This window comes from Oncorhynchus mykiss, chromosome 7, assembly GCF_057628025.1.
Source record: "Oncorhynchus mykiss isolate SJ-2025 chromosome 7, ASM5762802v1, whole genome shotgun sequence".
NCBI lineage: Eukaryota > Metazoa > Chordata > Actinopteri > Salmoniformes > Salmonidae > Oncorhynchus > Oncorhynchus mykiss.
The window spans coordinates 54478416-54498859 of NC_143028.1; the positions used below are offsets into that span (position 1 = coordinate 54478416).

A 20444-nucleotide genomic window follows, 5' to 3' on the forward strand; every position below is an offset into this window, starting at 1 on the left:
TTTTCAGTTTTATTGAAAAAATCAAATTTTATTAACACGCAAAGAACCTTTAAAACAATGTATTTATCTGAACGTAACAAGCTACTACAGTGGATGATGCACAGATGGGGCAGCTTGATGGGGGCTCAGAACAAAAGGATGAGAGGAAGGCTGGAATGAGAGAAACAAGAACGAGCAGGATGAACTTTACATGAAGGAGAACGAGGAGAGAAAGAGAGACTGTCAGAGTTTACAGACATTTGATGCCTTGTGGTAGAAAGTGAGGATGAAGGGAGGTAGAGAAGGGTGGAGGGAGTGGACGATAGTTCTTTATTTCATGTACTTGTGCTGCTGGTCCTGGAGGATCTTAGCGGAGGACTTGGCATCGTAGAAGAGTTCGTTGATCTCCTCCACCTGCTCCCTCTCTACTCCCTCCTTCCCCTGGACTCTGCCTAACAGACTGGCTGGGGTCAGCAGCTGAGCCGCATACCTGACAGAGGAGGAGAGGGGTGGGTGAGTCAGTACGCACGCGCACACACACACACACACACACACACACAGTATGGGTCTCTCCAACCTTTTCTAGCATGAGAGCTACTTTAGAATTATGAAATATGTCAAGAGCTACTTAATTTTTTCCCCCTAGCATTCAAATAGGCACTCTTTGTATTTTCCCAAATTCCATTTTCTCTGTGTTATTTTTCCAGGTTTGGGGATTTTTGGGGGGATTTTCACTCAAAATCACAACTATTTATAGAGAAACAAGAAATTGGATGTTTGGAGTTCATCTCAATGCTTAAATCACATGAGAATACAATTTTTGTGTGCTGGAAAAAAAAGAACAAATTCAGATTAGAGTATTAATACCCCTTTAATTGTGCATTTTGCAAGAGAGGATTTTGCTGGTCTAGGGATGTGTTTGCTGTTACATATGCCATGACACAGCTTGCAAAACAAAAGCCCACCCGATTGATACAAATAATCATGATATACACCGAGTATACAAAACATGACAGACTGACCAGGTGAATCCAAGTGAAAGCTATGATCCCTTATTGATGTCACTTGGGGAGGAGACAGGTTAAAGAAAATGTTTAAGCATTGAGACATGGATTGTGTATGTGTGCCATTCAGAGGGTGAATGGGCAAGATAACAAATGTAAGTGCCTTTGAACGAGGTCTGGTAGTAGGTGCCAGGCGCACTGGTTTGTGTCAAGAACTGCAACTCTGCTGGGTTTTTCACACTCAACAGTTTCCCGTGTGTATCAAGAATGGTCCACCACCCAAAGGACATCCAGCCAACTTCACAACTGCGGGAACCATCCCTGTGGAACGCTTTGGACACCTTGTAGAGTCCATGCCCTGACAAATTGAGGCTGTTCTGAGGGCAAAGGGGGGTGCAACTCAATAATAGGAAGGTGTTCCTAATGTTTGGTAAACTCAGTGTAATTCTGCCAGGAAAGCATACCTTGCACTTAACATTTAAATGAGAAGGTTTTGGGGAAAGTATTTCTGTCTATCCAGAAGTAGCTAACTGGTTACACGAAGTGAATGACAGAAACGCTCACACATCGGTGGAAGCTGTGGAGGGGAGGGCGTCTCATAATAATGTCTGGAACAGAGCAAATGGAATGGCATCAAAAACATAGAAACCATGTGTTTGATACCATTCCAACTATTCCGCTCCAGCCATTACAATGAGCCCGTCCTCCCAAATGAAGGTGCCACCAACCTCCTGTGACACACATACAAGGAAAATATTGCTGGAAATTAATCGACAGACAGTGTTATGTTTTTATAAGCCAATTGTGACCAACTAGGGATAATGTGGATTTGATTTGATAGAAGCCAGGAGCTTGAGGTGTCTGATACTGGACAGTTTGCGGTAGAGGCCGACCATCTGTGCTGGTCTTATACATAATAGTAAAATGCTTGATTGCATGTAACGGCATGAATGACTCAGATGCTGTGTAATGGCATGAATGAATGATTATATTGAAGTAGGCTAAGTTACATTTAAACAGAAAAGAGGCAGAAGGTGAGGTCAGGACAGGTGCATCAAAGCTGACACAAAGACTGGAAAACAGCTTCCATCTCAGGGCCGTCAGACTGTTAAATAGTCACCACTAGCCGGGCCTCCGCTCAGTACCGTCCTGAACTTTAGTCACTAGCCGACTAACACCCGGTTACTCAACCCTGCACTTTAGAGGCTGCTGTCCTATGTACATATTAAAGTGACCAGTGTTCCACGTCTAAAGTTGACATACTGTTTTAGCCATTTCATATGTACAGTGCATTCAGAAAGTATTCAGACCCCTTGACTTATTCCAAAATGTAATTTCGTTACAACCTTATTCTAAAATGTATTAAATCGCTTCCCCCCCCTCAATCTACACACAATACCCCACAATGACTAAGCAGAAAACATGTTTGTAGTAACTTTTGCAGATTTATAAAAAAAAATAAACAGATATAACATTTACATAAGTATTCAAACCCTTTACTCAGTACTTTGTTGAAGCACCTTCAGCAGTGATTACAGCCTTGAGTATGACGCTACAAGCTTGGCACACCTGTATTTGGGGAGTTTCTCCCATTCTTCTCTGCAGATCCTCTCAAGCTCTGTCAGGTTGGATGGGGAGCGTCGCTGCACAGATATTTTCAGGTCTCTCTAGAGATGTTCGATCGGGTTCATGTCTGAGCTCTGGCTGGGCCACTCAAGGACATTCAGAGACTTGTCACAAAGCCACTCCTGCATTGTCTTGGCTGTCCGCTTAGGGTCGTTGTCCTGTTGGAAGGCGAACCTTTGCCCCAGTCTGAGGTCCTGAGTGCTCAAGGATCTCTCTGTACTTGGCTCCATTAATCTTTCCATCGATTTTGACTAGTCTCCCAGTCTCTGCCGCTGAAAAACACCCCCACAGCATGATGCTGCCACCACCATGCTTCACCGTAGGGATGGTGCCATGTTTCCTCCAGATGTGACCATTGGCATTCCGGCCAAAGAGTTCAGCCTTAGTTTCATCAGACCAGAGAATCTGGTTTCTCATGGTCAGAGTCTTTAGGTGCCTTTTGGTAAACTCCAAGCGGGCGGTCATGTGCCTTTTACTGAGGAGTGGCTTCTGTCTGGCCACTCTACCATAAAGGCCTGATTGGTGGAGTGCTGCAGAGATGGATGTCCTTCTGGAAGGTTCTCCCATCTCCACAGAGGAACTCTGGAGCTCTGTCAGAGCGACCACCGGGTTCTTGGTCACGTCCCAGACCAAGGCCCTTCTCCCCCGATTGCTCAGTTTGGCCGGGCGGCCAGCTCTAGGAAGAGTCTTGGTGTTTCCAAACACCTTCCATTTAAGAATGATGGAGGCCACTGTGTTCTTGGGGACCTTCAATGCTGCAGAAATGTTTTGGTACACAATTCTGTCTCTGAGCTCTACGGACAATTCCTTCGACCTCATGTCTTGGTTTTTGCTCTGACATGCACTGTCAGCTGTGGGACCTTATATAGACAAGTGTGCGCCTTTCCAAATAATGTCCAATCAATTGAATTTACCACAAGTGGACTCCAATCAAGTTGTAAAAACATCTCAAGAATGATCAATGGAAACAGGATGCACCTCTGAGCTCAATTTTGAGTTTCATAGCAAACGGTCTGAATACTTATGTAAATAGGGTATCTGTTTTTAAAAAATTATATATTTGCAAACATGTCTAAAATCTGTTTTTGCTTTGTCATTATGGGGTATTGTGTGTAGACTGATGCGTGAAAAAATAATTTAATACATTTTAGAATAAGGCTGTAACGTAACAAAATATGGAAAAAAGTCAAGGGGTCTGAATACTTTCCGAATGCCGAATACTGTATTCTAGTCAAGTCCATCCTATTAAACTATTGCTGTACATATACTATTCTATGTATTCTTCAGATATAAACAGGATGGATAGACTATATAGTACACATTCCATCACATATATTTATTTATATGCCGGACTCTGACATTGCTCATTCTAACATTTCTATATTTCTTAATTCCATTCTTTTACATTTTAGATTTGTTTTCAAGATACTGCATGTAACTTTAAAAAGAATAATCTCCATGCAGGGATGATTTCTGTATTTTGAGAGTTACCTATTTTGAAAACTTGATTGCTGACAAGCAAAACAGTTTGTGACTATGCCAACAATAGACTAATGAAACACCAAAATATGTTTTTGGGTGGAGTTTTCCTTTAACAAGTGGATTTTGCTCTTAACTCGTGTAGTAGCCCATCCTTCTCCCGACCAACTGCCTGTGACATGTCTGATTATCAATCAATGCGATTTTGTTTCAATTCATCTCCATCTGTACATTTGGTTAATTGATCTCTGGCTGGGCAAGTTTTGGGATGGAATTTTCTTTTAGGCTACATAACATGATAGCAAAATGTTTTGATCAGCTAATATGTGAGCAAACTATATATAATAAAGATAATCATTAGGACTCATCTCAACATAGCTAACATTTTCCCAGCCTAATTGTTACCAAATATCCAAACTGATTCAATGAAAACATTGAGTGATTTATCAAGAGTACACCACGCTAATCGCAAATCCGCGCGATGGTGCTGTCCCGATTAAAACGGTGCTGAAATGATCACACACATGACTATTTCTTTAAACAATTCTGAAAGTTAATTATTAGGCGAGCTACTCCTAGCTGGGCTGCGAGCTACTCCTAGCTGGGCTGCGAGCTACTCCTAGCTGGGCTGCGAGCTACTCCTAGCTGGGCTGCGAGCTACTCCTAGCTGGGCTGCGAGCTACTCCTAGCTGGGCTGCGAGCTACTCCTAGCTGGGCTGCGAGCTACTCCTAGCTGGGCTGCGAGCTACTCCTAGCTGGGTTGCGAGCTACTCCTAGCTGGGCTGCGAGCTACTCCTAGCTGGGCTGCGAGCTACTCCTAGCTGGGCTGCGAGCTACTCCTAGCTGTTGGAGACCCCTGCACTAGAGACAGTGGAGTGAGCACACATGCACAGAGTAACCGACTGGTGAGTGTTACCGGAGTGTGGTCTTGGTTCCGATCTCTCCCAGGTGACTGAGGGCCTCCTCACTGATGTTGATCCCCTCAGTCTGAGCACGAATCTTAATGATCTACAGAGAACACACACACGCTGTCAGCATCACGCTACAGTGACCACATACTTCATATATTAACATACCATCAATCACACATTCACACTTCATATGTAGGAATGCCATCTCGGACATGATAACACACACACCTGCTTCATCTCCTGCGGTGTGTAGAGCATGGTGCGGATGATCATGACTCGGTCCAGCAGGTCCAGGGGAATGCCATGAGGAGAGCTGATGTCCTCTGTCCCCCTGATAACCAACCAACCACACAACAGAAAGGTTAGTAAACAGGGTAATAGGTTGCTATAACCCTAACATGTTTGGGAGCATAATTAGAGTGTGCAACTTTATAAGTTCCAAAACAAACTGTCAGAGTAACTCACATTCATGCACATTAGCACACACACACCCACCCACCTGATGAGGCAGTTGCCCCTGTTGGAGGCGAATACTACGATGGGTGCGATGGTGCTCTCCAGAGCTCGGTGTAGGTAGGTGAAACATTCGATGTCCAGCATGTGCACCTCGTCCACAAACAGCACCCCAGGGACCAGCTCAGCTACACCCTGGTCAATGTAGCGGTTTACCACCTTGTTGATCTCAGCTCGCAGCTTGTCTAATGTACAGCATGAAGAGCCAATGAAGAGTCAGGGATCAAGCAAGGGAGCCAATCAAAAGTCAAGGACAGAGCAGAAAGGGTGGGGTTCTTTTGAATGATGCTTATTGGGGGGGGGGGTTGAAAGTACAAGCTGCTATTACTACAAGGATAGAACTAGGGCTGTGAGTTTAAAAAAGTTAGGTTACGTGCTTCAGGTCTTACCTGTGATCTCGGTCTTCTTGGGCTTCATCAGCTGTCCCATCATAGACAGGATATCTTGACCTCCCTGAGAGGACAGGAACCTCACTTTAACAACCAAAGATCAAGTGTGTCTTTGTTTGTGCATAATTCTTTTTCAATCAACAGTTATTTTCTAAGTGTATATCTGCAGTGCAGTCTCATATTCACTTGAATCAGGGTCTAGGGGAGACTGTGTGTGTGTGTGTGTGTGTACCTGTGGTCTAGCATTGGCAATATCCAGGTCGTGTAGCGTGACGTCTTGGATAATCTCTTTCTTCTTGTGGACGTCCCCCTTAGGCAGCGGCACGTACTCCTCAGCCTCCAGGTCAAACTCTGTGGCAAATGTGTCACACCGACCTTGTCTCTGTGCACACCCCATACACATGGAAGGAATGGTTCAACACAGAACACAGGCATTAAATATTAACCCAATCCCATTCAGAGGTGGTCAGGTGGCTGAAACTAGGCCAATCCCATTCAGAGGTGGTCAGGTGGCTGAAACTAGGCCAATCCCATTCAGAGGTGGTCAGGTGACTGAAACTAGGCCAATCCCATTCAGAGGTGGTCAGGTGACTGAAACTAGGCCAATCCCATCAGAGGCGGTCAGGTGACTGAAACTGGGCCAATCTCATCAGAGGCGGTCAGGTGACTGAAACTGGGCCAATCTCATCAGAGGTGGTCAGGTGGCTGAAACTAGGCCAATCCCATCAAAGGTGGTCAGGTGGCTGAAACTAGGCCAATCACTTCATAGGGGAACAAAAAGAAGGGATGGGAGGAGTGAGAGCAGGTGTGTATGATTGGACTCCATGCCATCTTAAGGAAGGCATGAAAGAGGCGGGGGGATGAAAGAGTCAGGGAGGGTCCTCTGGGGGCTGTCAACAGCAACAAATGTAAGGCCCCCAGCCACCTGTCCCCCCCGTCACACCTACACCCTCGGCCCACCTGCACCGATTAAAGAAGCCGTCAACACAAGCGTCAAACTATGCCATGAGGCCGTCCACCAGAACAGAGGAAGCGGAGGAGAGATGGAGAGATAGGGAGAATAAAACCCAGGGGCGATGAAGAGCTGGAGAATGCCTACAGTAGAGAGATGAAACAGAGCCGGCATGAAGGACTGGCCCAGGAGGATAGCGCACTGTTCTTTTAGTGTTGTTTTATTTGGGGGGGTATTCTTAGTTTGTACTTGTTTGTTAGTTTATCTACTTACTCCGTTTACAATTACTCTGGACTTAAACGTTTGAGCCATTGCAAATGTGTAATTTGTGTATGGGAGCCTTTCCAAAGCGAGTGTTTGTATAGAAGTGTACTGTAATAAGTGGAAGTGTACTGATACCTTGACGGCGCCACTGTTTGCTTCAATGTAGATGACGTCTCCCGCTTCCACACGCTCCTTCTGCAGGCTCTCATAAATACTGGGGTCCAGCTACAAAAACAACATAGAGACAGACAGTGAGACACATGGGCAACTTCTATATGGACTGGCCTAGCCTCTGACTCGTGCCTGACCTTGAGCTGCTTGGTGCCCTTGCCGGTCTTCAGTCCGATGATGACGTGGCTGATGGTCTTCCCGTAACCACCCATGGGATTCTCTGTCTCACAGGGGGTCAGCTCTGTGACCTCCCCCTCATACACCTCCTTGGTCTCCTTAATACGTAACCCTGGACGAGGGAGGACAGGGTCACACACAATGAATGAAGACTCTGTAAAGCCTTACCTTCTTGAATCAATAAAAAACGCCACATCCTTTGGTCTACCTGGTGGATAATTTAATGGAGATTGTGAGACTGTGTGTACAGTGCATGGTCCTCTCTCTTTGTAATGTGATCACACTGTAGCCCTTGTTCCTCCTGCATACAGCCTCCCAGTGTGTGAGTGGCAGGGGGGGGCACACTTCTGAGGGAGAGACCATCTGTCAGAGTGCTCTTATCAGGGGGGTGTCGACAGGCTCAGAATGTATCCCGCCATTTTCCTCCATCGTTAAACTTGTGTGTTCTGTGGGGTGAGGGTGCTGACCACCACTCTGCTCTCAACCCACGCTCCATTTCCTTCTCTGTGACAGGTAATGTCAACACTCCAACAAACCCCTTCCCCCAATCCCTCTCCAAGGCCATCCTCCCCAGTGTCAGCCACACTGATACCCTCCCCGAGTCCTGCTTCTGTCCAGCAGGAGGAGAACACCTGGCTCTGGAGTCTATTCTGATGGTGGTGCAGCAGGGGAATGGAGGGTGCAGCTTTATCTGGTCTCCAATTGACCCAAGCTTATGAGCTTGTGTTAGTGCTGAGCGATTAACCAAATGTTTGTTTGTTTTGTAAAGCAACTACTTGACCGACGTTGGTTCAATTATTTTAATTTAAAAAAAAATGTTTTGTTGCTGTGGGCTTATTGTGCAGTTTCTCTAGAGATAAATCAGATCAAGACCAAACTGTGCGATGTAGTAGGGAGTTATAATTTCCAACAGGCCAATATTCTACATATACTGAACAAAAATATAAGCAACATGTAAAGTGTTGGTCCCATGTGTCATGAGCTGAAATTAAAGATCCCAGAAATGTTTCATATGCATGAAAAGCTTATTTTTCTCAAATGTTGTGCACACATTTGTTTACATCCCTGTTAGTAAGCATTTATCCTTTGCCAAAATAATCCATCCACCTACAGCTGTGGCATATCAAGAAGCTGAATAAACAGCCTGGTCATTACACAGGTGCACCTTGTGTTGGGGCCAATAAAGAAGCCACACTAAAATGTGTAGTTTTGTCACACAACACAATGCCACAGACGTCTCAAGTTGAGGGAGAGTGCAGGAATGTCCACCAGAGCTGTTGCCAGAGAATTTAATGTTTATTTCTCTATCATAAACCACCTCCAACAACGCTGTTTTAGAGAATTTGGCAGTACGTCGAACTGGACTACGTGTAACCACGCCAGCCCAGGACCTCCACATCCGGCTTCTTCTTCTTCATCCAGACAGCTGATGAAACTGAAGAGTATTTATGTTTGTAATAAAGCCCTTTGTGGGGAAAATAATCATTCTGATTGGCTGGGCCTGGTTCCCCAGTGGGTGGGCCTGCCCAGTCATGTGAAATCCATAGATTAGGGCCCAATTAATTTATTCCAATTCACTTCCTTATATGAACTGTAACTGGGTAAAATCTTGAAATTGTTGTATGTTGAGTTGTATTTTGTTCTGTATAGTTTCACACATTAAAACGTAGTAATTAACTACAATCCCCATAATCCATTGCACGTCTACTTGTCCGGTCTTACGCCTGCTACGTAAAAGAGAGAAGAATGCATAATCGAGAGGGAAAGAGAGCAGTTGCTTTGAGGTAAAATACATGACCTAAGTGATTGATAGTTGGACCTAAGTGATTGATAGTTGGTATTCAGCAGTCATAAAGTATGCCTTATTTACTTTGAAGAACTACTAAAATAGCGCATATTGAACATTTCTACCGCTTCTTAGACTTGCTTTCAATGAGAAAGATAGGACTATAACTCACATTTCTATGTGAATTTAGTCAGGTCACCCAAAAAAGTTACATACTGCAGCTTTAAAGTCCCCCCCAAAAATGTGAAACTGAAATCAAAAACTGGGATCATTTTTTACATAATCGAACTGAAACTACCTCAAAAAGCACAACTCGCTCAGCACTAGCGTGTGTGATCCATTCCCAGTGGCCCTGTGTTTGTGTGTGGCCCCTCACCTATGGCCCTCCTGAAGTTCTCCATTAGCACCTCTGTTTTCTTGATCTCAGAAGAGTAGACCTCACTTCCCACCATGGGGCAGAAGGGCACCTTGTTGCCGAGCTCCTGTGCCATAGCCAAAGCCAAGGCGGTCTGCAGGGGGGGAATGAGATGGTGCAAAGTAGGGTTGGTCAAAGTCTCTCAAGTTGTATTCTTTCTATTACTGTGGAGGCCAGAAGACACAGTAAGCATATCAGACATTTCACAATTACGACTTTGGGGTATCATTGAAGTACTGCAGTAACATCTTGTCTACCTTTCCTGTACCGGGAGGTCCAGCAAGTAAAACTGCCCTTCCCGACATCTTCTTTGAGCGGATCAGTTCCACAATGATACCACAAGCCTGTTGACAGAAAACAAAGGTAACGAACATCCATAAAAATATGTATATGTTTAATTGAAAAGAGGTATAGAAAAATAAATACATCTAAGAAAAATGCAATACAAACCTACTTTCTGAAATGCAGTGGCTAGCTAAATAACTAAACGTAACCTACTTTTGATATAACGTTAACTAGTTAGCTTGGCATCTCGTTTGCTAATACCTCTCTTGCGGTCTCCTGTCCAACAAGACCTGACGCATTTTGCTTTGCGTTCCCGGCATCGTCTAGCCCGAGTCCTTTCACATGACTGTGAGACGCGATGCGCTGGGTTTTCGTGGTGCTTTTGACTTCCTCGATCTTCATGGCTGTGTATTTTATGAACGTCTTATAATAAAATAACAAATGCAAACAAAAATGCTCCCTTCCTGATCGTTATTTATTCACATTTAGAATTGGCGCGGTAAAACAAAACAAACAGATGCGATCTGTTTCAGTGTGGTATGATAAGAACTGTTTCCATGTGGGTTACCAAGGAAGTTGAAGGAAATAACACAAAAGTTCGTTTTTTAGCTCTAAGAGGTACACTATTGGACAATTATGCTCTTCTGTTATAAAGCGATTGGATAGAAGCACTGTCAATCTCACCCATACAAAAACCACCACGCCTCTTTTTGGCTTTTATTTCCGCTTGTGTTCACGTCACTTTGACTTTACGGAAACTAGTACATCATTTGAGGTTGATTCCTGCCTTTGTGATTGCATTCCATCGCCTACACTCTCTTATCAAAAAGTTTGTTTAATAAATGTAATTCGTTTTGAGTTCTAAACGGATATTTTCTTCACACCTCATGATTTTGTAGCCTCTACTTGTGAGAGGGAGTAAAACGTTACTCACACTGGCATAATTTCCAGAGGACTGTTTTTACTGATACGCAGGAAGAAAAGTTTTGTGTAGCTCGACAGCTAACGTTTGTGTTTAGTTACCTTTATTTCATCAAACATATGAATTAATTGTAACGTAAGGAGTTTAATGTATGAGTTTATTGAATGAATATTAGTTTATCGTAAATGTTGTCAATCGTGTTGTGTCATTAACTTACTGAACGTAACTACAGTTCAAGGCACAGCCAGTAACGCTAACTGCTGAGGTTGCGAAAGGAGCAGATAGCTAGCTAACTACCAGTCATGGCAGACTCGAGCAACAACCACCCGAAGACATTAAATTTTAATGTGGGGGTACTTGGGCATGTCGACAGCGGGAAGACATCGCTTGCCAGGGCGCTCAGCAGCACAGCGTCCACGGCTGCCTTTGACAAGAACCCCCAGTCCCGAGAGAGAGGCATCACTCTGGATCTCGGCTTCTCCTCCTTCAACGTGGACCTCCCCGAGCAGCTGCGGGAGGACCCCGGGGGCCACGGCTACGACAACCTGCAGTTCACGCTGGTGGACTGTCCTGGACACGCGTCCCTCATTCGCACCATCATTGGGGGTGAGAGAAGTGAATGAGAATATCATATTACTGCAGAGAGAAATCGATACCCTAACCGTAGTAGCAAGACAGCAAATGTTCAGGTGTTGACACCTGTGTAATGGTGGAGATCCCATCACTCACACTAAATGACTGTACATGACACGTAGTGACATAATTCAATTGTCCAGTCGGCTGTCTGACATCTCCTGGTACTCTAGAGTTTGACAGCCAGCTTCAATAATGGCAAATGGGAACATACTGGGGCTGCAGAATAAAGAGTACACATTAGAGGTCGACCGATTTATGATTTTTCAACGCCGATACTTATACCGATTATTGGAGGACCAAAAATTGATCGGACGGTTATTTTATTTGTAATAATGACAATTACAACAATACTGAATGAACACTTATTTTAACTTAATATAATACATCAATAAAATCAATTTAGCCTCAAGTAAATAATGAAATGTGTTCAATTTGGTTTAAATAATGCAAAAACAAAATGTTGGAGAAGAAAGTAAAAGCGCAATATGTGCTATGTAAGAGGGCTAACGTTTCAGTTCCTTGCTCAGAACATGAGAACATATGAAAGCTGGTGGTTCCTTTTAACATGAGTCGTCAATATTCCCAGGTAAGACGAGGTTGTCGTTATTATAGGAATTATAGGACTATTTCTCTCTACCATTTGTGTTTCATTAACCTTTGACTATTTAATGTTCTTAAAGGCACTTTAGTATTACCAGTGAAACAGTATAGCTTCCGTCCCTCTAGTTAGCGTGCGCTAACAAGCTAGCCATTTCACTTCGGTCACACCAGCCTCATCTCGGGAGTTGATATGCTTGAAGTCATAAACAGCGCAATGCTTGACGCACAACGAAGAGCTGCTTGCAAAACACATGAAAGTGCTGTTTGAATGAATGTTTACGGCCTGCTTCTGCCTACCACCGCTCAGTCAGATACTTGTATGCTTGTATGCTCAGTCAGATTATATGCAACGCAGGACACGCTAGATAATATCTAGTAATATCATCAACCATGTGTAGTTAGTTAACTAGTGATTATGATTGATTGTTTTTTATAAGATAAGTTTAATGCTAGCTAGCAACTTACCTTGGCTTACTGCATTCGCGTAACAGGCAGTCTCCTTGTGGAGTGCAACGAGAGAGAGGCAGGTCAGGTCGTTATTGCGTTGGACTAGTTAACTGTAAGGTTGCAAGATTGGATCCCCTGAGCTGACAAGGTGAAAATCTGTTGATCTGCCTCTGAACAACGCAGTTAACCCACCGTTCCTAGGCCGTCATTGAAAATAAGAATGTGTTCTTAACTGACTTGCCTAGTTAAATAAAGGTATAAAATTAAAAAAAATCTGCGCACAAAAATACTGATTTCCGATTGTTATAACTTGAAATCGGCCCTATTTAATCGGCCATTCCGATTAATCGGTCGACCTCTAGTACACATACACTTGATACAAATATACATCATTTCTTGACTCAACAATTTAATCCAGCCATTACATGGTTAACCCACACTGATTGACTGGCCCCTCCACTAGCCTGTGGATTGGAAAGGAAGAGAGAGAGGAGGAATGGGTAGAAGTCTCGGGGAGGACATGAGAATACCTTACGCCCCAGCTTAGTTATTTCCCCTTTCTTTCTTGCTACAATCTCCCTTTCTCTCTCTCCTCACTCCTGAGAAGTGTTCTTTGGCTTTATCCACATTTTATTATTTTTGTTTAATTATTTCTAGGTAAGAAATGTACTATGTATGCTGTAAGTGGAGACTGCTTTGACAGGGCTGAGAGGTGAGGGTATGCATTGGTGGTAGAAGACGATTGAAACTGAAGGAAAATAGGATAAGGAGAGCACACACAGTGGGAGTGTGGCCTGAGTCAGTGTATATGGCTGGTAGTTGGCTATATAAAGCCAGTGTGTCCCTGTGGATGGCAAATGCTGTGGATTAGGGCAGAAGGAAGGTGTGGGGATCAGGGTATGTAATACACTTCCTCTCCTGTCCCCAGTGGGGAAAGCACAGGAAAGAAAGAAAGCCAAAGAGAGGCAGAGGAAAGAAAGACTGCCAAAGTGAAGGAAAGAAAAGAGGGAGAGGAAAGACAACCAAGTGAGCTGGGGCTCTAATTTCAGCCATCTAGCCGTTCTCCCTTGTCTACATCTTTATCCTTTGTACCCTCCCTCTTCTCTCCCTCTCTTCGTTATTATTCTTGGTTGTCTGTTGCTGTTTCTCCATTGGTTGCTCAACTTATGACTGGTCCTTTGGGCCCTGTGTAGATGAGCTGTAACCATGCAGTGCTGAGTGGTCACAATCATTTCGCTGCAGTAGTTTTGGACTGGGGTGTTTATTATGGACAAGCCATATAGCCTACATACAAGTCTAATAGTGAGTGTGTGTGTTTCAGGGGCTCAAATCATAGACTTGATGATGCTGGTGGTAGACGTGGTGAAGGGGATCCAGACCCAGACAGCAGAGTGTCTGCTGATAGGAGAGCTGACCTGCCCCCGCATGGTGGTCATTCTCAACAAGACTGACCTGCTGCCGCCCAACAAGAGACAGACCGCCATCGACAAGATGACCAAGAGACTGCACAAGACACTGGAGAACACCAGGTAACACACACACCAGGCCCCCAGTGTCCTTTCTGGAGAGTGAAGTCACCAGTTCTGCTGGTCGGCTACTATGTAGTAACCTAGCGGTGCCAAAGCTCTGGGCCTGTATCCACAATCCATTTCAGAGGAGAACATTTGTCCTAGGTGCTGAGAATCGAGACATTTTACTCCTACTCTTATGGGTAAAAATGAAAGCTATGCAAGGAGGGCTTTAGTCATAAGAGATACCAAGTCGACAGATTATTTAGGACGTCTCATAAGCTGTCCTAACCGGTTAATAGTTACCAGCAGGGGTCTTGATAATAGAAAAATGCAGCGAGTAAGTGGTTCCTGCACCACATGCAACTGCTTTGCAGTTGTTGAAAGAATGTTTTGATATTTCTATACAATAAATCTATAAATAATGTAGACATGCTCTTGTCTTTGACAATGATTTCACGAGGCCTATTACACGATATGCCTAAATACGTAGAACCGCTAGGCTAATAAATGTGTCTAATTGGGCATGTTTATAAGTTGGGAAATTGAAGGAATCTAGGGCTTATGTTTGATTGTTTGATGAAAATGATAGACCTTTCAAACATTGTATGCAACATTATCAGCAAGTGACATTGATGCCTACTGTGCCAAATCGATGTAGATATGTTAAATAGGAGTGACGAGTGTGTCGATATAATGGTATTGTCAAAATTCCACTTTTAACAACCATCAGAATTGGTTTAAAAAAAAGTTTATGCATGCCAACATATTAAGCAATCATTAAGAGTAGGCAAAGTGATGGTGTCAGTCGGAAATGATATAAAACATTTTACCATTGAAACATTTGAACATTCACATTCATTGTGGTTGTCTGAAGAAACATGTGCTATAGAGTTCACAGCTGGCAACGCCTCATCAGGATTGGTTATTCCCCAATTTGCAACATGTCAATCAGCATCATCACTATCTTTCCTTTGTAGTACCTCAATTGTTGCGATTACCAGCTGAGATAAACTTTTATGGGGTTGATTTTGTCTGGGCCCTGTCTTAACATCATCCTAAAACCTACTCTGAGTTTGGATTTTTTTTGGTCTAAGCAGGTTTTAACAGGATTCTAAGAACGTTTCTGGGATGCTTTGTAGATATGGGCCCAGGTCTGACCTAGAAAGCCTGTAAATTACGATCTAGATCTAGATGGCCAGTATTGCCAAACACATTTTGTTTAGACGGCTGTTTTGTGCTCTAAAATGTGTTTATTATGATCAAGTTCGATCCCCACTGTGAATTATTTTAAAGTTTGCTACAAATCAAGATACTGAATTAAGTAGTGATACATTCTGACTACTATATTTGTCGTCACACAGGATCAGGTGCTAACACAGACCAATCATGGCCGGCAGGCTATTAGGAGGCTCCATAGACATTAAGGCAGGATGAAAACGAATACATTGACCATGATCCTTTGCTGCTTATTGCCACTTTCACGATGATCCTTAGCTATTTTTTTGGGGTGCCATTCAGCCCCATTCAGCAATAATGGCGTGCTTCAAATTCAAATACTACCAGCTTCATGAGCCATCGCGAGTTTTGCATAGGAATACATGGATGACATCAATGCTATCACTGTCTTCTGGTTTTAATGTCTATGACACACACACACAAAATAATTCTAACCCTCGTTTCATCCCCTGTTGGATAGATTTAAAGACTGTCCTGTGATTGCCTTGTCAGCAAAGCCTGGGGGTCCTGAGGCCCCTGAAACAGAGGAGCCCCATGGAGTGCCTGAGTTAATAGAGGTAAAGACCCTGGACACACTGGTGCCCCAGGAAGTGCCTGCGCTATTAGCAGTTTGGCTTAATATTCTGACTGATGTGTAGAATGCTTCAATGATACATACAGTATGATTCAGTAAAAGGTCACTCTTACAGAACAAAGAGGTATGACAGACACTGTCAGGTCAGGGGTTCTGCCCTATAATTAAATCACAAGAGACACTGTCAGGAAGTGTTGATGAAACCACAGGATACACACTCAACACTACTATATGGCACTCTGTGTGTATGACTGAATCACACTCATGCCTACAAGGATGTTACGATGTTAATGAAAGCAGTTTTGACTTTGGTGTGTGTGTGTGTGTCCTAGTTGTTGAAGAGCCAGACGTACCTCCCTCACAGAGATCCGGGGGGAGCTCTGCTGATGGCTGTGGACCACTGCTTCTCCATCCGTGGTCAGGGCACAGTCATGACCGGAACCATCCTACAGGGGGCGCTGGCTGTCAATGACACTGTGGAGATCCCTGCGCTCAAGGTATGGTCACTTACCACAGAACACTGATGTACATGACCACTAAAATAAGTATTGATCAGTGGTTCTCAACCTCAATCCCACATGTCTATAGACCAGAAACCATTTTTTGTGACATTGCAGAACATTAGAGTGCATTAGCCAATTTAATTTGTTCTAATTTTAGGTTATGTGGTCCTATAAAGAGACTATAGCATGATGGTAGTCCCTGCTTCCAGAAAGGTTGAGAATCATTGATGTAGTAGAAGAGCCCTGATTCAGATGACCTGGACGGCTGGAGTAGAAGATAAAAGCTACAGAGATTATTTTGGGAAGTTCATAAATTGACTGCAAGAGGAGAGGGGGAGGGATGGGAGTGGAGGATGTGTCTGTGTTTTTGGGGAGACTGGGGAGGAGGGGTGGGGTATTGGCAGTACAGGAGCTGGCTAATTCAGACCAGATGCAGTTGTAGGCCAGCCCAGTTTATTATCTTGAACCTTACTGTCAACTGGTGTCATCATAACATCCTCCACTGGGTGGCGGCAGAACCCTGGATTAACCAGCAGGTAGTGTTGGAGAGAAATTGTGGTTAGGCTACACCAACCATACTCACCCACTCACAACATAAAAACAACACTCAAAGATTATTCTGTTATACACTGAACAAAAAATATAAGCAACATGTAAAGTGTTAGTCCCATTTGTCATGAGCTGAAATAAAAGATCCCAGAAATATTCCATACGCACAGAAGGCTTATTTCTCTCATTCTCTGTTAGTGAGAATTTCTCCTTTGCCAAAATAGGTGTGGCATATCAAGAAGCTGATTAAACAGCATGATCATTACACAGGTGCACCTTGTGTTGGGACAATAAAAGGCCACTGTAAAATGTGCAGTTTTGTCACACAACACAATGCAACAGATGTCTCAAGTTTTGAGGGTGCATGCAATTGGTATATTGACTGCAGGAATGGCCGCCAGAGCTGTTGCCAGAAAATGTAATGTTAATTACCACTCCAGGCCAGGACCTCCACATCCGGCTTCTTCACCTGTGGGATGGTCTGAGATCAGCCATCCGGACAGCTGGTGAAACTGTGGATTTCCACAATCAAATCATTTCTACACAAACTGACAGAATCCATCTCAGGGAAGCTCAACTGTACTGGGCAGATGGCAGCGTGTAGGTTCGTGTGGGTGAGCGGTTTGCTGATGTCAGCTTTGTGAACCGAGAGCCCCATGGTGAGGGTATGGGCAACAAACTTAATTGCATTTTATCGATGGCCATTTGAATGCACAGAGATACCGTGATGAGATCCTGAGGCCCATTGTCCTGCCATTCATCCGCCGCCATCACCTCATGATTCAGCATGACAATTCACAGCCCCATGTCGTAAGGATCTGTACACAATTCCTGGAAGCTGAAAATGTTCCAGTTCCTCCATGGCCTGCATACTCACCAGACATGTCACCCATTGAGCATGTTTGGGATGCTCTGGATCAACGTGTATGTGTCCCAGTTCCCGCCAATATCCATCAACTTTGCACAGCCATTGAAGGCTATATGCTAAGGAGATGTCACACTGTGTGAGGCAAATGGTCATGACACCAGATACTGACTGGTTTTCTGATCCACGCCCCTACCTTTTTTTTAGGTATCTGTGACCAACAGATGCATATCTGTATTCCCAGTCATGTGAAATCCATAGATTAGGGCTTAATGAATTTATTTCAATTGACTGAATTCCTTATATGAACTGTAACTCAGTAAAATCATTGAAATTGTTGCATGTTGCATTTTATATTTTTGTTCAGTGTAATATTGAACATGTTCATACTCTGTCAATTGTATACTTAACCTTGCACAAACAATCAATAGAGCTGATGAGGTAGTTTGATAGTCTCTCTGTGTTTGTCTTTTAACCCCTAGGTGACCAAGAAAGTGAAGTCAGTTCAGATGTTCCGGCGGCCGGTGACCGGGGCCATGCAGGGTGACCGGGTGGGCGTGTGTGTGACACAGTTTGACCCTAAACTGCTAGAACGGGGGGTGGTGTGTACCCCTGGTTCCCTACACACCCTCCACGCAGCCATCATCTCTGTCAGAAAGATTGGCTACTTCAAGGGTTCCCTGGCCACCCGTGCCAAGTTCCACATCACCGTGGGACATGAGACTGTCATGGCCAGGGTCACCTTCTTCGGTCTGCCCCCTGGAGAGACCCACCAGGCCTCCACCACGGACCCCCAGCTACCCACCTCAGACCCCCACGCCTCTGAGCCAGACCTTAGACCCCTGGACACACCCTTCTCTTTTGACCGGGAGTACTTCCACCAGGATGAGTATGTGATTGGACAACGGGAGGCCGGCGGGGCGGGACAAGACCCGGAGCAGTGGGCGCTGCTGGAGTTTGAGCATCCGGTCACATGTCCCACTCTCTGCCTGGTGATTGGCTCCAAGCTGGATACAGACATTCACGCCAACGTGTGCCGACTGGCGTTCCAGGGGCGTCTGCTGGAGGGTTTTGAGGAGAAGAGCTACTCTGAGACTACACTACTCAGACTACGTATCTACAAGACCAAACACAAGGAGGGACAGGTGGAGAGGGTGAGTGGACCCCCTGCCACACACAGACACATCTTCCACCCCCTCATAACCCTAATAGGCTGCACACACACACCCTTCCCATCAGTCTTCGTGCTTGGCTCTCTGTCCTTGTTCCTCTGCCCCCTCCCCTTCCTGTATTCTGGTCCTTGTTCCACTGCCCCCTCCCCTTCCTGTATTCTGGTCCTTGTTCCTCTGCCCCCCTCCCCTTCCTGTCTTCTGGATCTTGTTCCTCTGCCCCACTCTCCTTCCTGTCTTCTGGATCTTGTTCCTCTGCCCCACTCTCCTTCCTGTCTTCTGGATCTTGTTCCTCTGCCCCACTCTCCTTCCTGTCTTCTGGATCTTGTTCCTCTGTCCCCCTCTCCTTCCTGTCTTCTGGATCTTGTTCCTCTGCCCCCCTCCCCTTCCTGTATTCTGGTCCTTGTTCCTCTGCCCCCTCCCCTTCCTATATTCTGGTCCTTGTTCCTCTGCCCCCTCCCCTTCCTGTCTTCTGGATCTTGTTCCTCTGCCCCACTCTCCTTCCTGTCTTCTGGATCTTGTTCCTCTGCCCCACTCTCCTTCCTGTCTTCTGGATCTTGTTCCTCTGCCCCACTCTCCTTCCTGTCTTCTGGATCTTGTTCCTCTGCCCCACTCTCCTTCCTGTCTTCTGGATCTTGTTCCTCTGCCCCACTCTCCTTCCTGTCTTCTGGATCTTGTTCCTCTGCCCCACTCTCCTTCCTGTCTTCTGGATCTTGTTCCTCTGCCCCACTCTCCTTCCTGTCTTCTGGATCTTGTTCCTCTGCCCCACTCTCCTTCCTGTCTTCTGGATCTTGTTCCTCTGCCCCACTCTCCTTCCTGTCTTCTGGATCTTGTTCCTCTGCCCCCCTCCCCTCCCTGTCTTCTGGATCTTGTTCCTCTGCCCCCCTCCCCTTCCTGTATTCTGGTCCTTGTTCCTCTGCCCCCTCCCCTTCCTGTCTTCTGGATCTTGTTCCTCTGCCCCCTCCCCTTCCTGTCTTCTGGTCCTTGTTCCTCTGCCCCCCTCCCCTTCCTGTATTCTGGTCCTTGTTCCTCTGCCCCCCTCCCCTTCCTGTCTTCTGGAGCTTGTTCCTCTGCCCCCCTCCCCTTCCTGTCTTCTGGTCCTTGTTTGGATGTTTCTCATTACTGGTGGCACTGGAGAGATTTTCAGGGACTGAGCTCCCATTGTGGACACACACACACACACACACACACACACACACACACACACACACACACACACACACACACACACACAGAGTCCCGGCAATGCGGCGTGGAGAAGAATGCAGGGCCTTTGCGTGTGCTGGGCTGTGACACAGGCGTGTGTCCCCCTGACGCCAGTGGCGACAGCCAGGCTGGTGCTGTTTGGACCTGAGTGGCACAGGAATATACCCACATCCACATGGCTCTCTGCATTCCCCCAGGCCCTCACTCTGGCCCCTGCTCTCTCACGCTCATCTTTCTTTCTCTCTCTTTGAGTCCTCAATCCATTATGCTTTTCG

General features: G+C 45.2%; 2 protein-coding genes across 2 annotated transcripts in view; one reads left to right on the forward strand and one right to left on the reverse strand.

The window, feature by feature from the left end:
- ruvbl1 (RuvB-like AAA ATPase 1) lies at positions 1-10709 on the reverse strand. Its single transcript, XM_036983679.2, has 11 exons — positions 10213-10709; positions 9924-10010; positions 9628-9760; positions 7426-7577; positions 7253-7342; positions 6134-6283; positions 5902-5965; positions 5499-5697; positions 5228-5330; positions 5005-5096; positions 1-469 (listed from the first exon to the last, which is right to left on the reverse strand). The coding sequence occupies exons 1-11, from the start codon at positions 10351-10353 to the stop codon at positions 310-312; spliced, it is 1371 nt and encodes a 456-aa protein (XP_036839574.1). The 5' UTR covers positions 10354-10709; the 3' UTR covers positions 1-309.
- The window catches only part of eefsec (eukaryotic elongation factor, selenocysteine-tRNA specific), a 23923-nt gene continuing 14175 nt past the window's right edge, over positions 10697-20444 (forward strand). The window contains exons 1-5 of the mRNA XM_021609959.3: positions 10697-11479; positions 13878-14085; positions 15764-15860; positions 16210-16374; positions 18277-18948. Coding sequence (XP_021465634.2) covers positions 11176-11479; positions 13878-14085; positions 15764-15860; positions 16210-16374; positions 18277-18948 — 1446 coding nt within the window. The 5' untranslated portion in view covers positions 10697-11175. The remainder of the gene's footprint in view (positions 11480-13877; positions 14086-15763; positions 15861-16209; positions 16375-18276; positions 18949-20444) is intronic.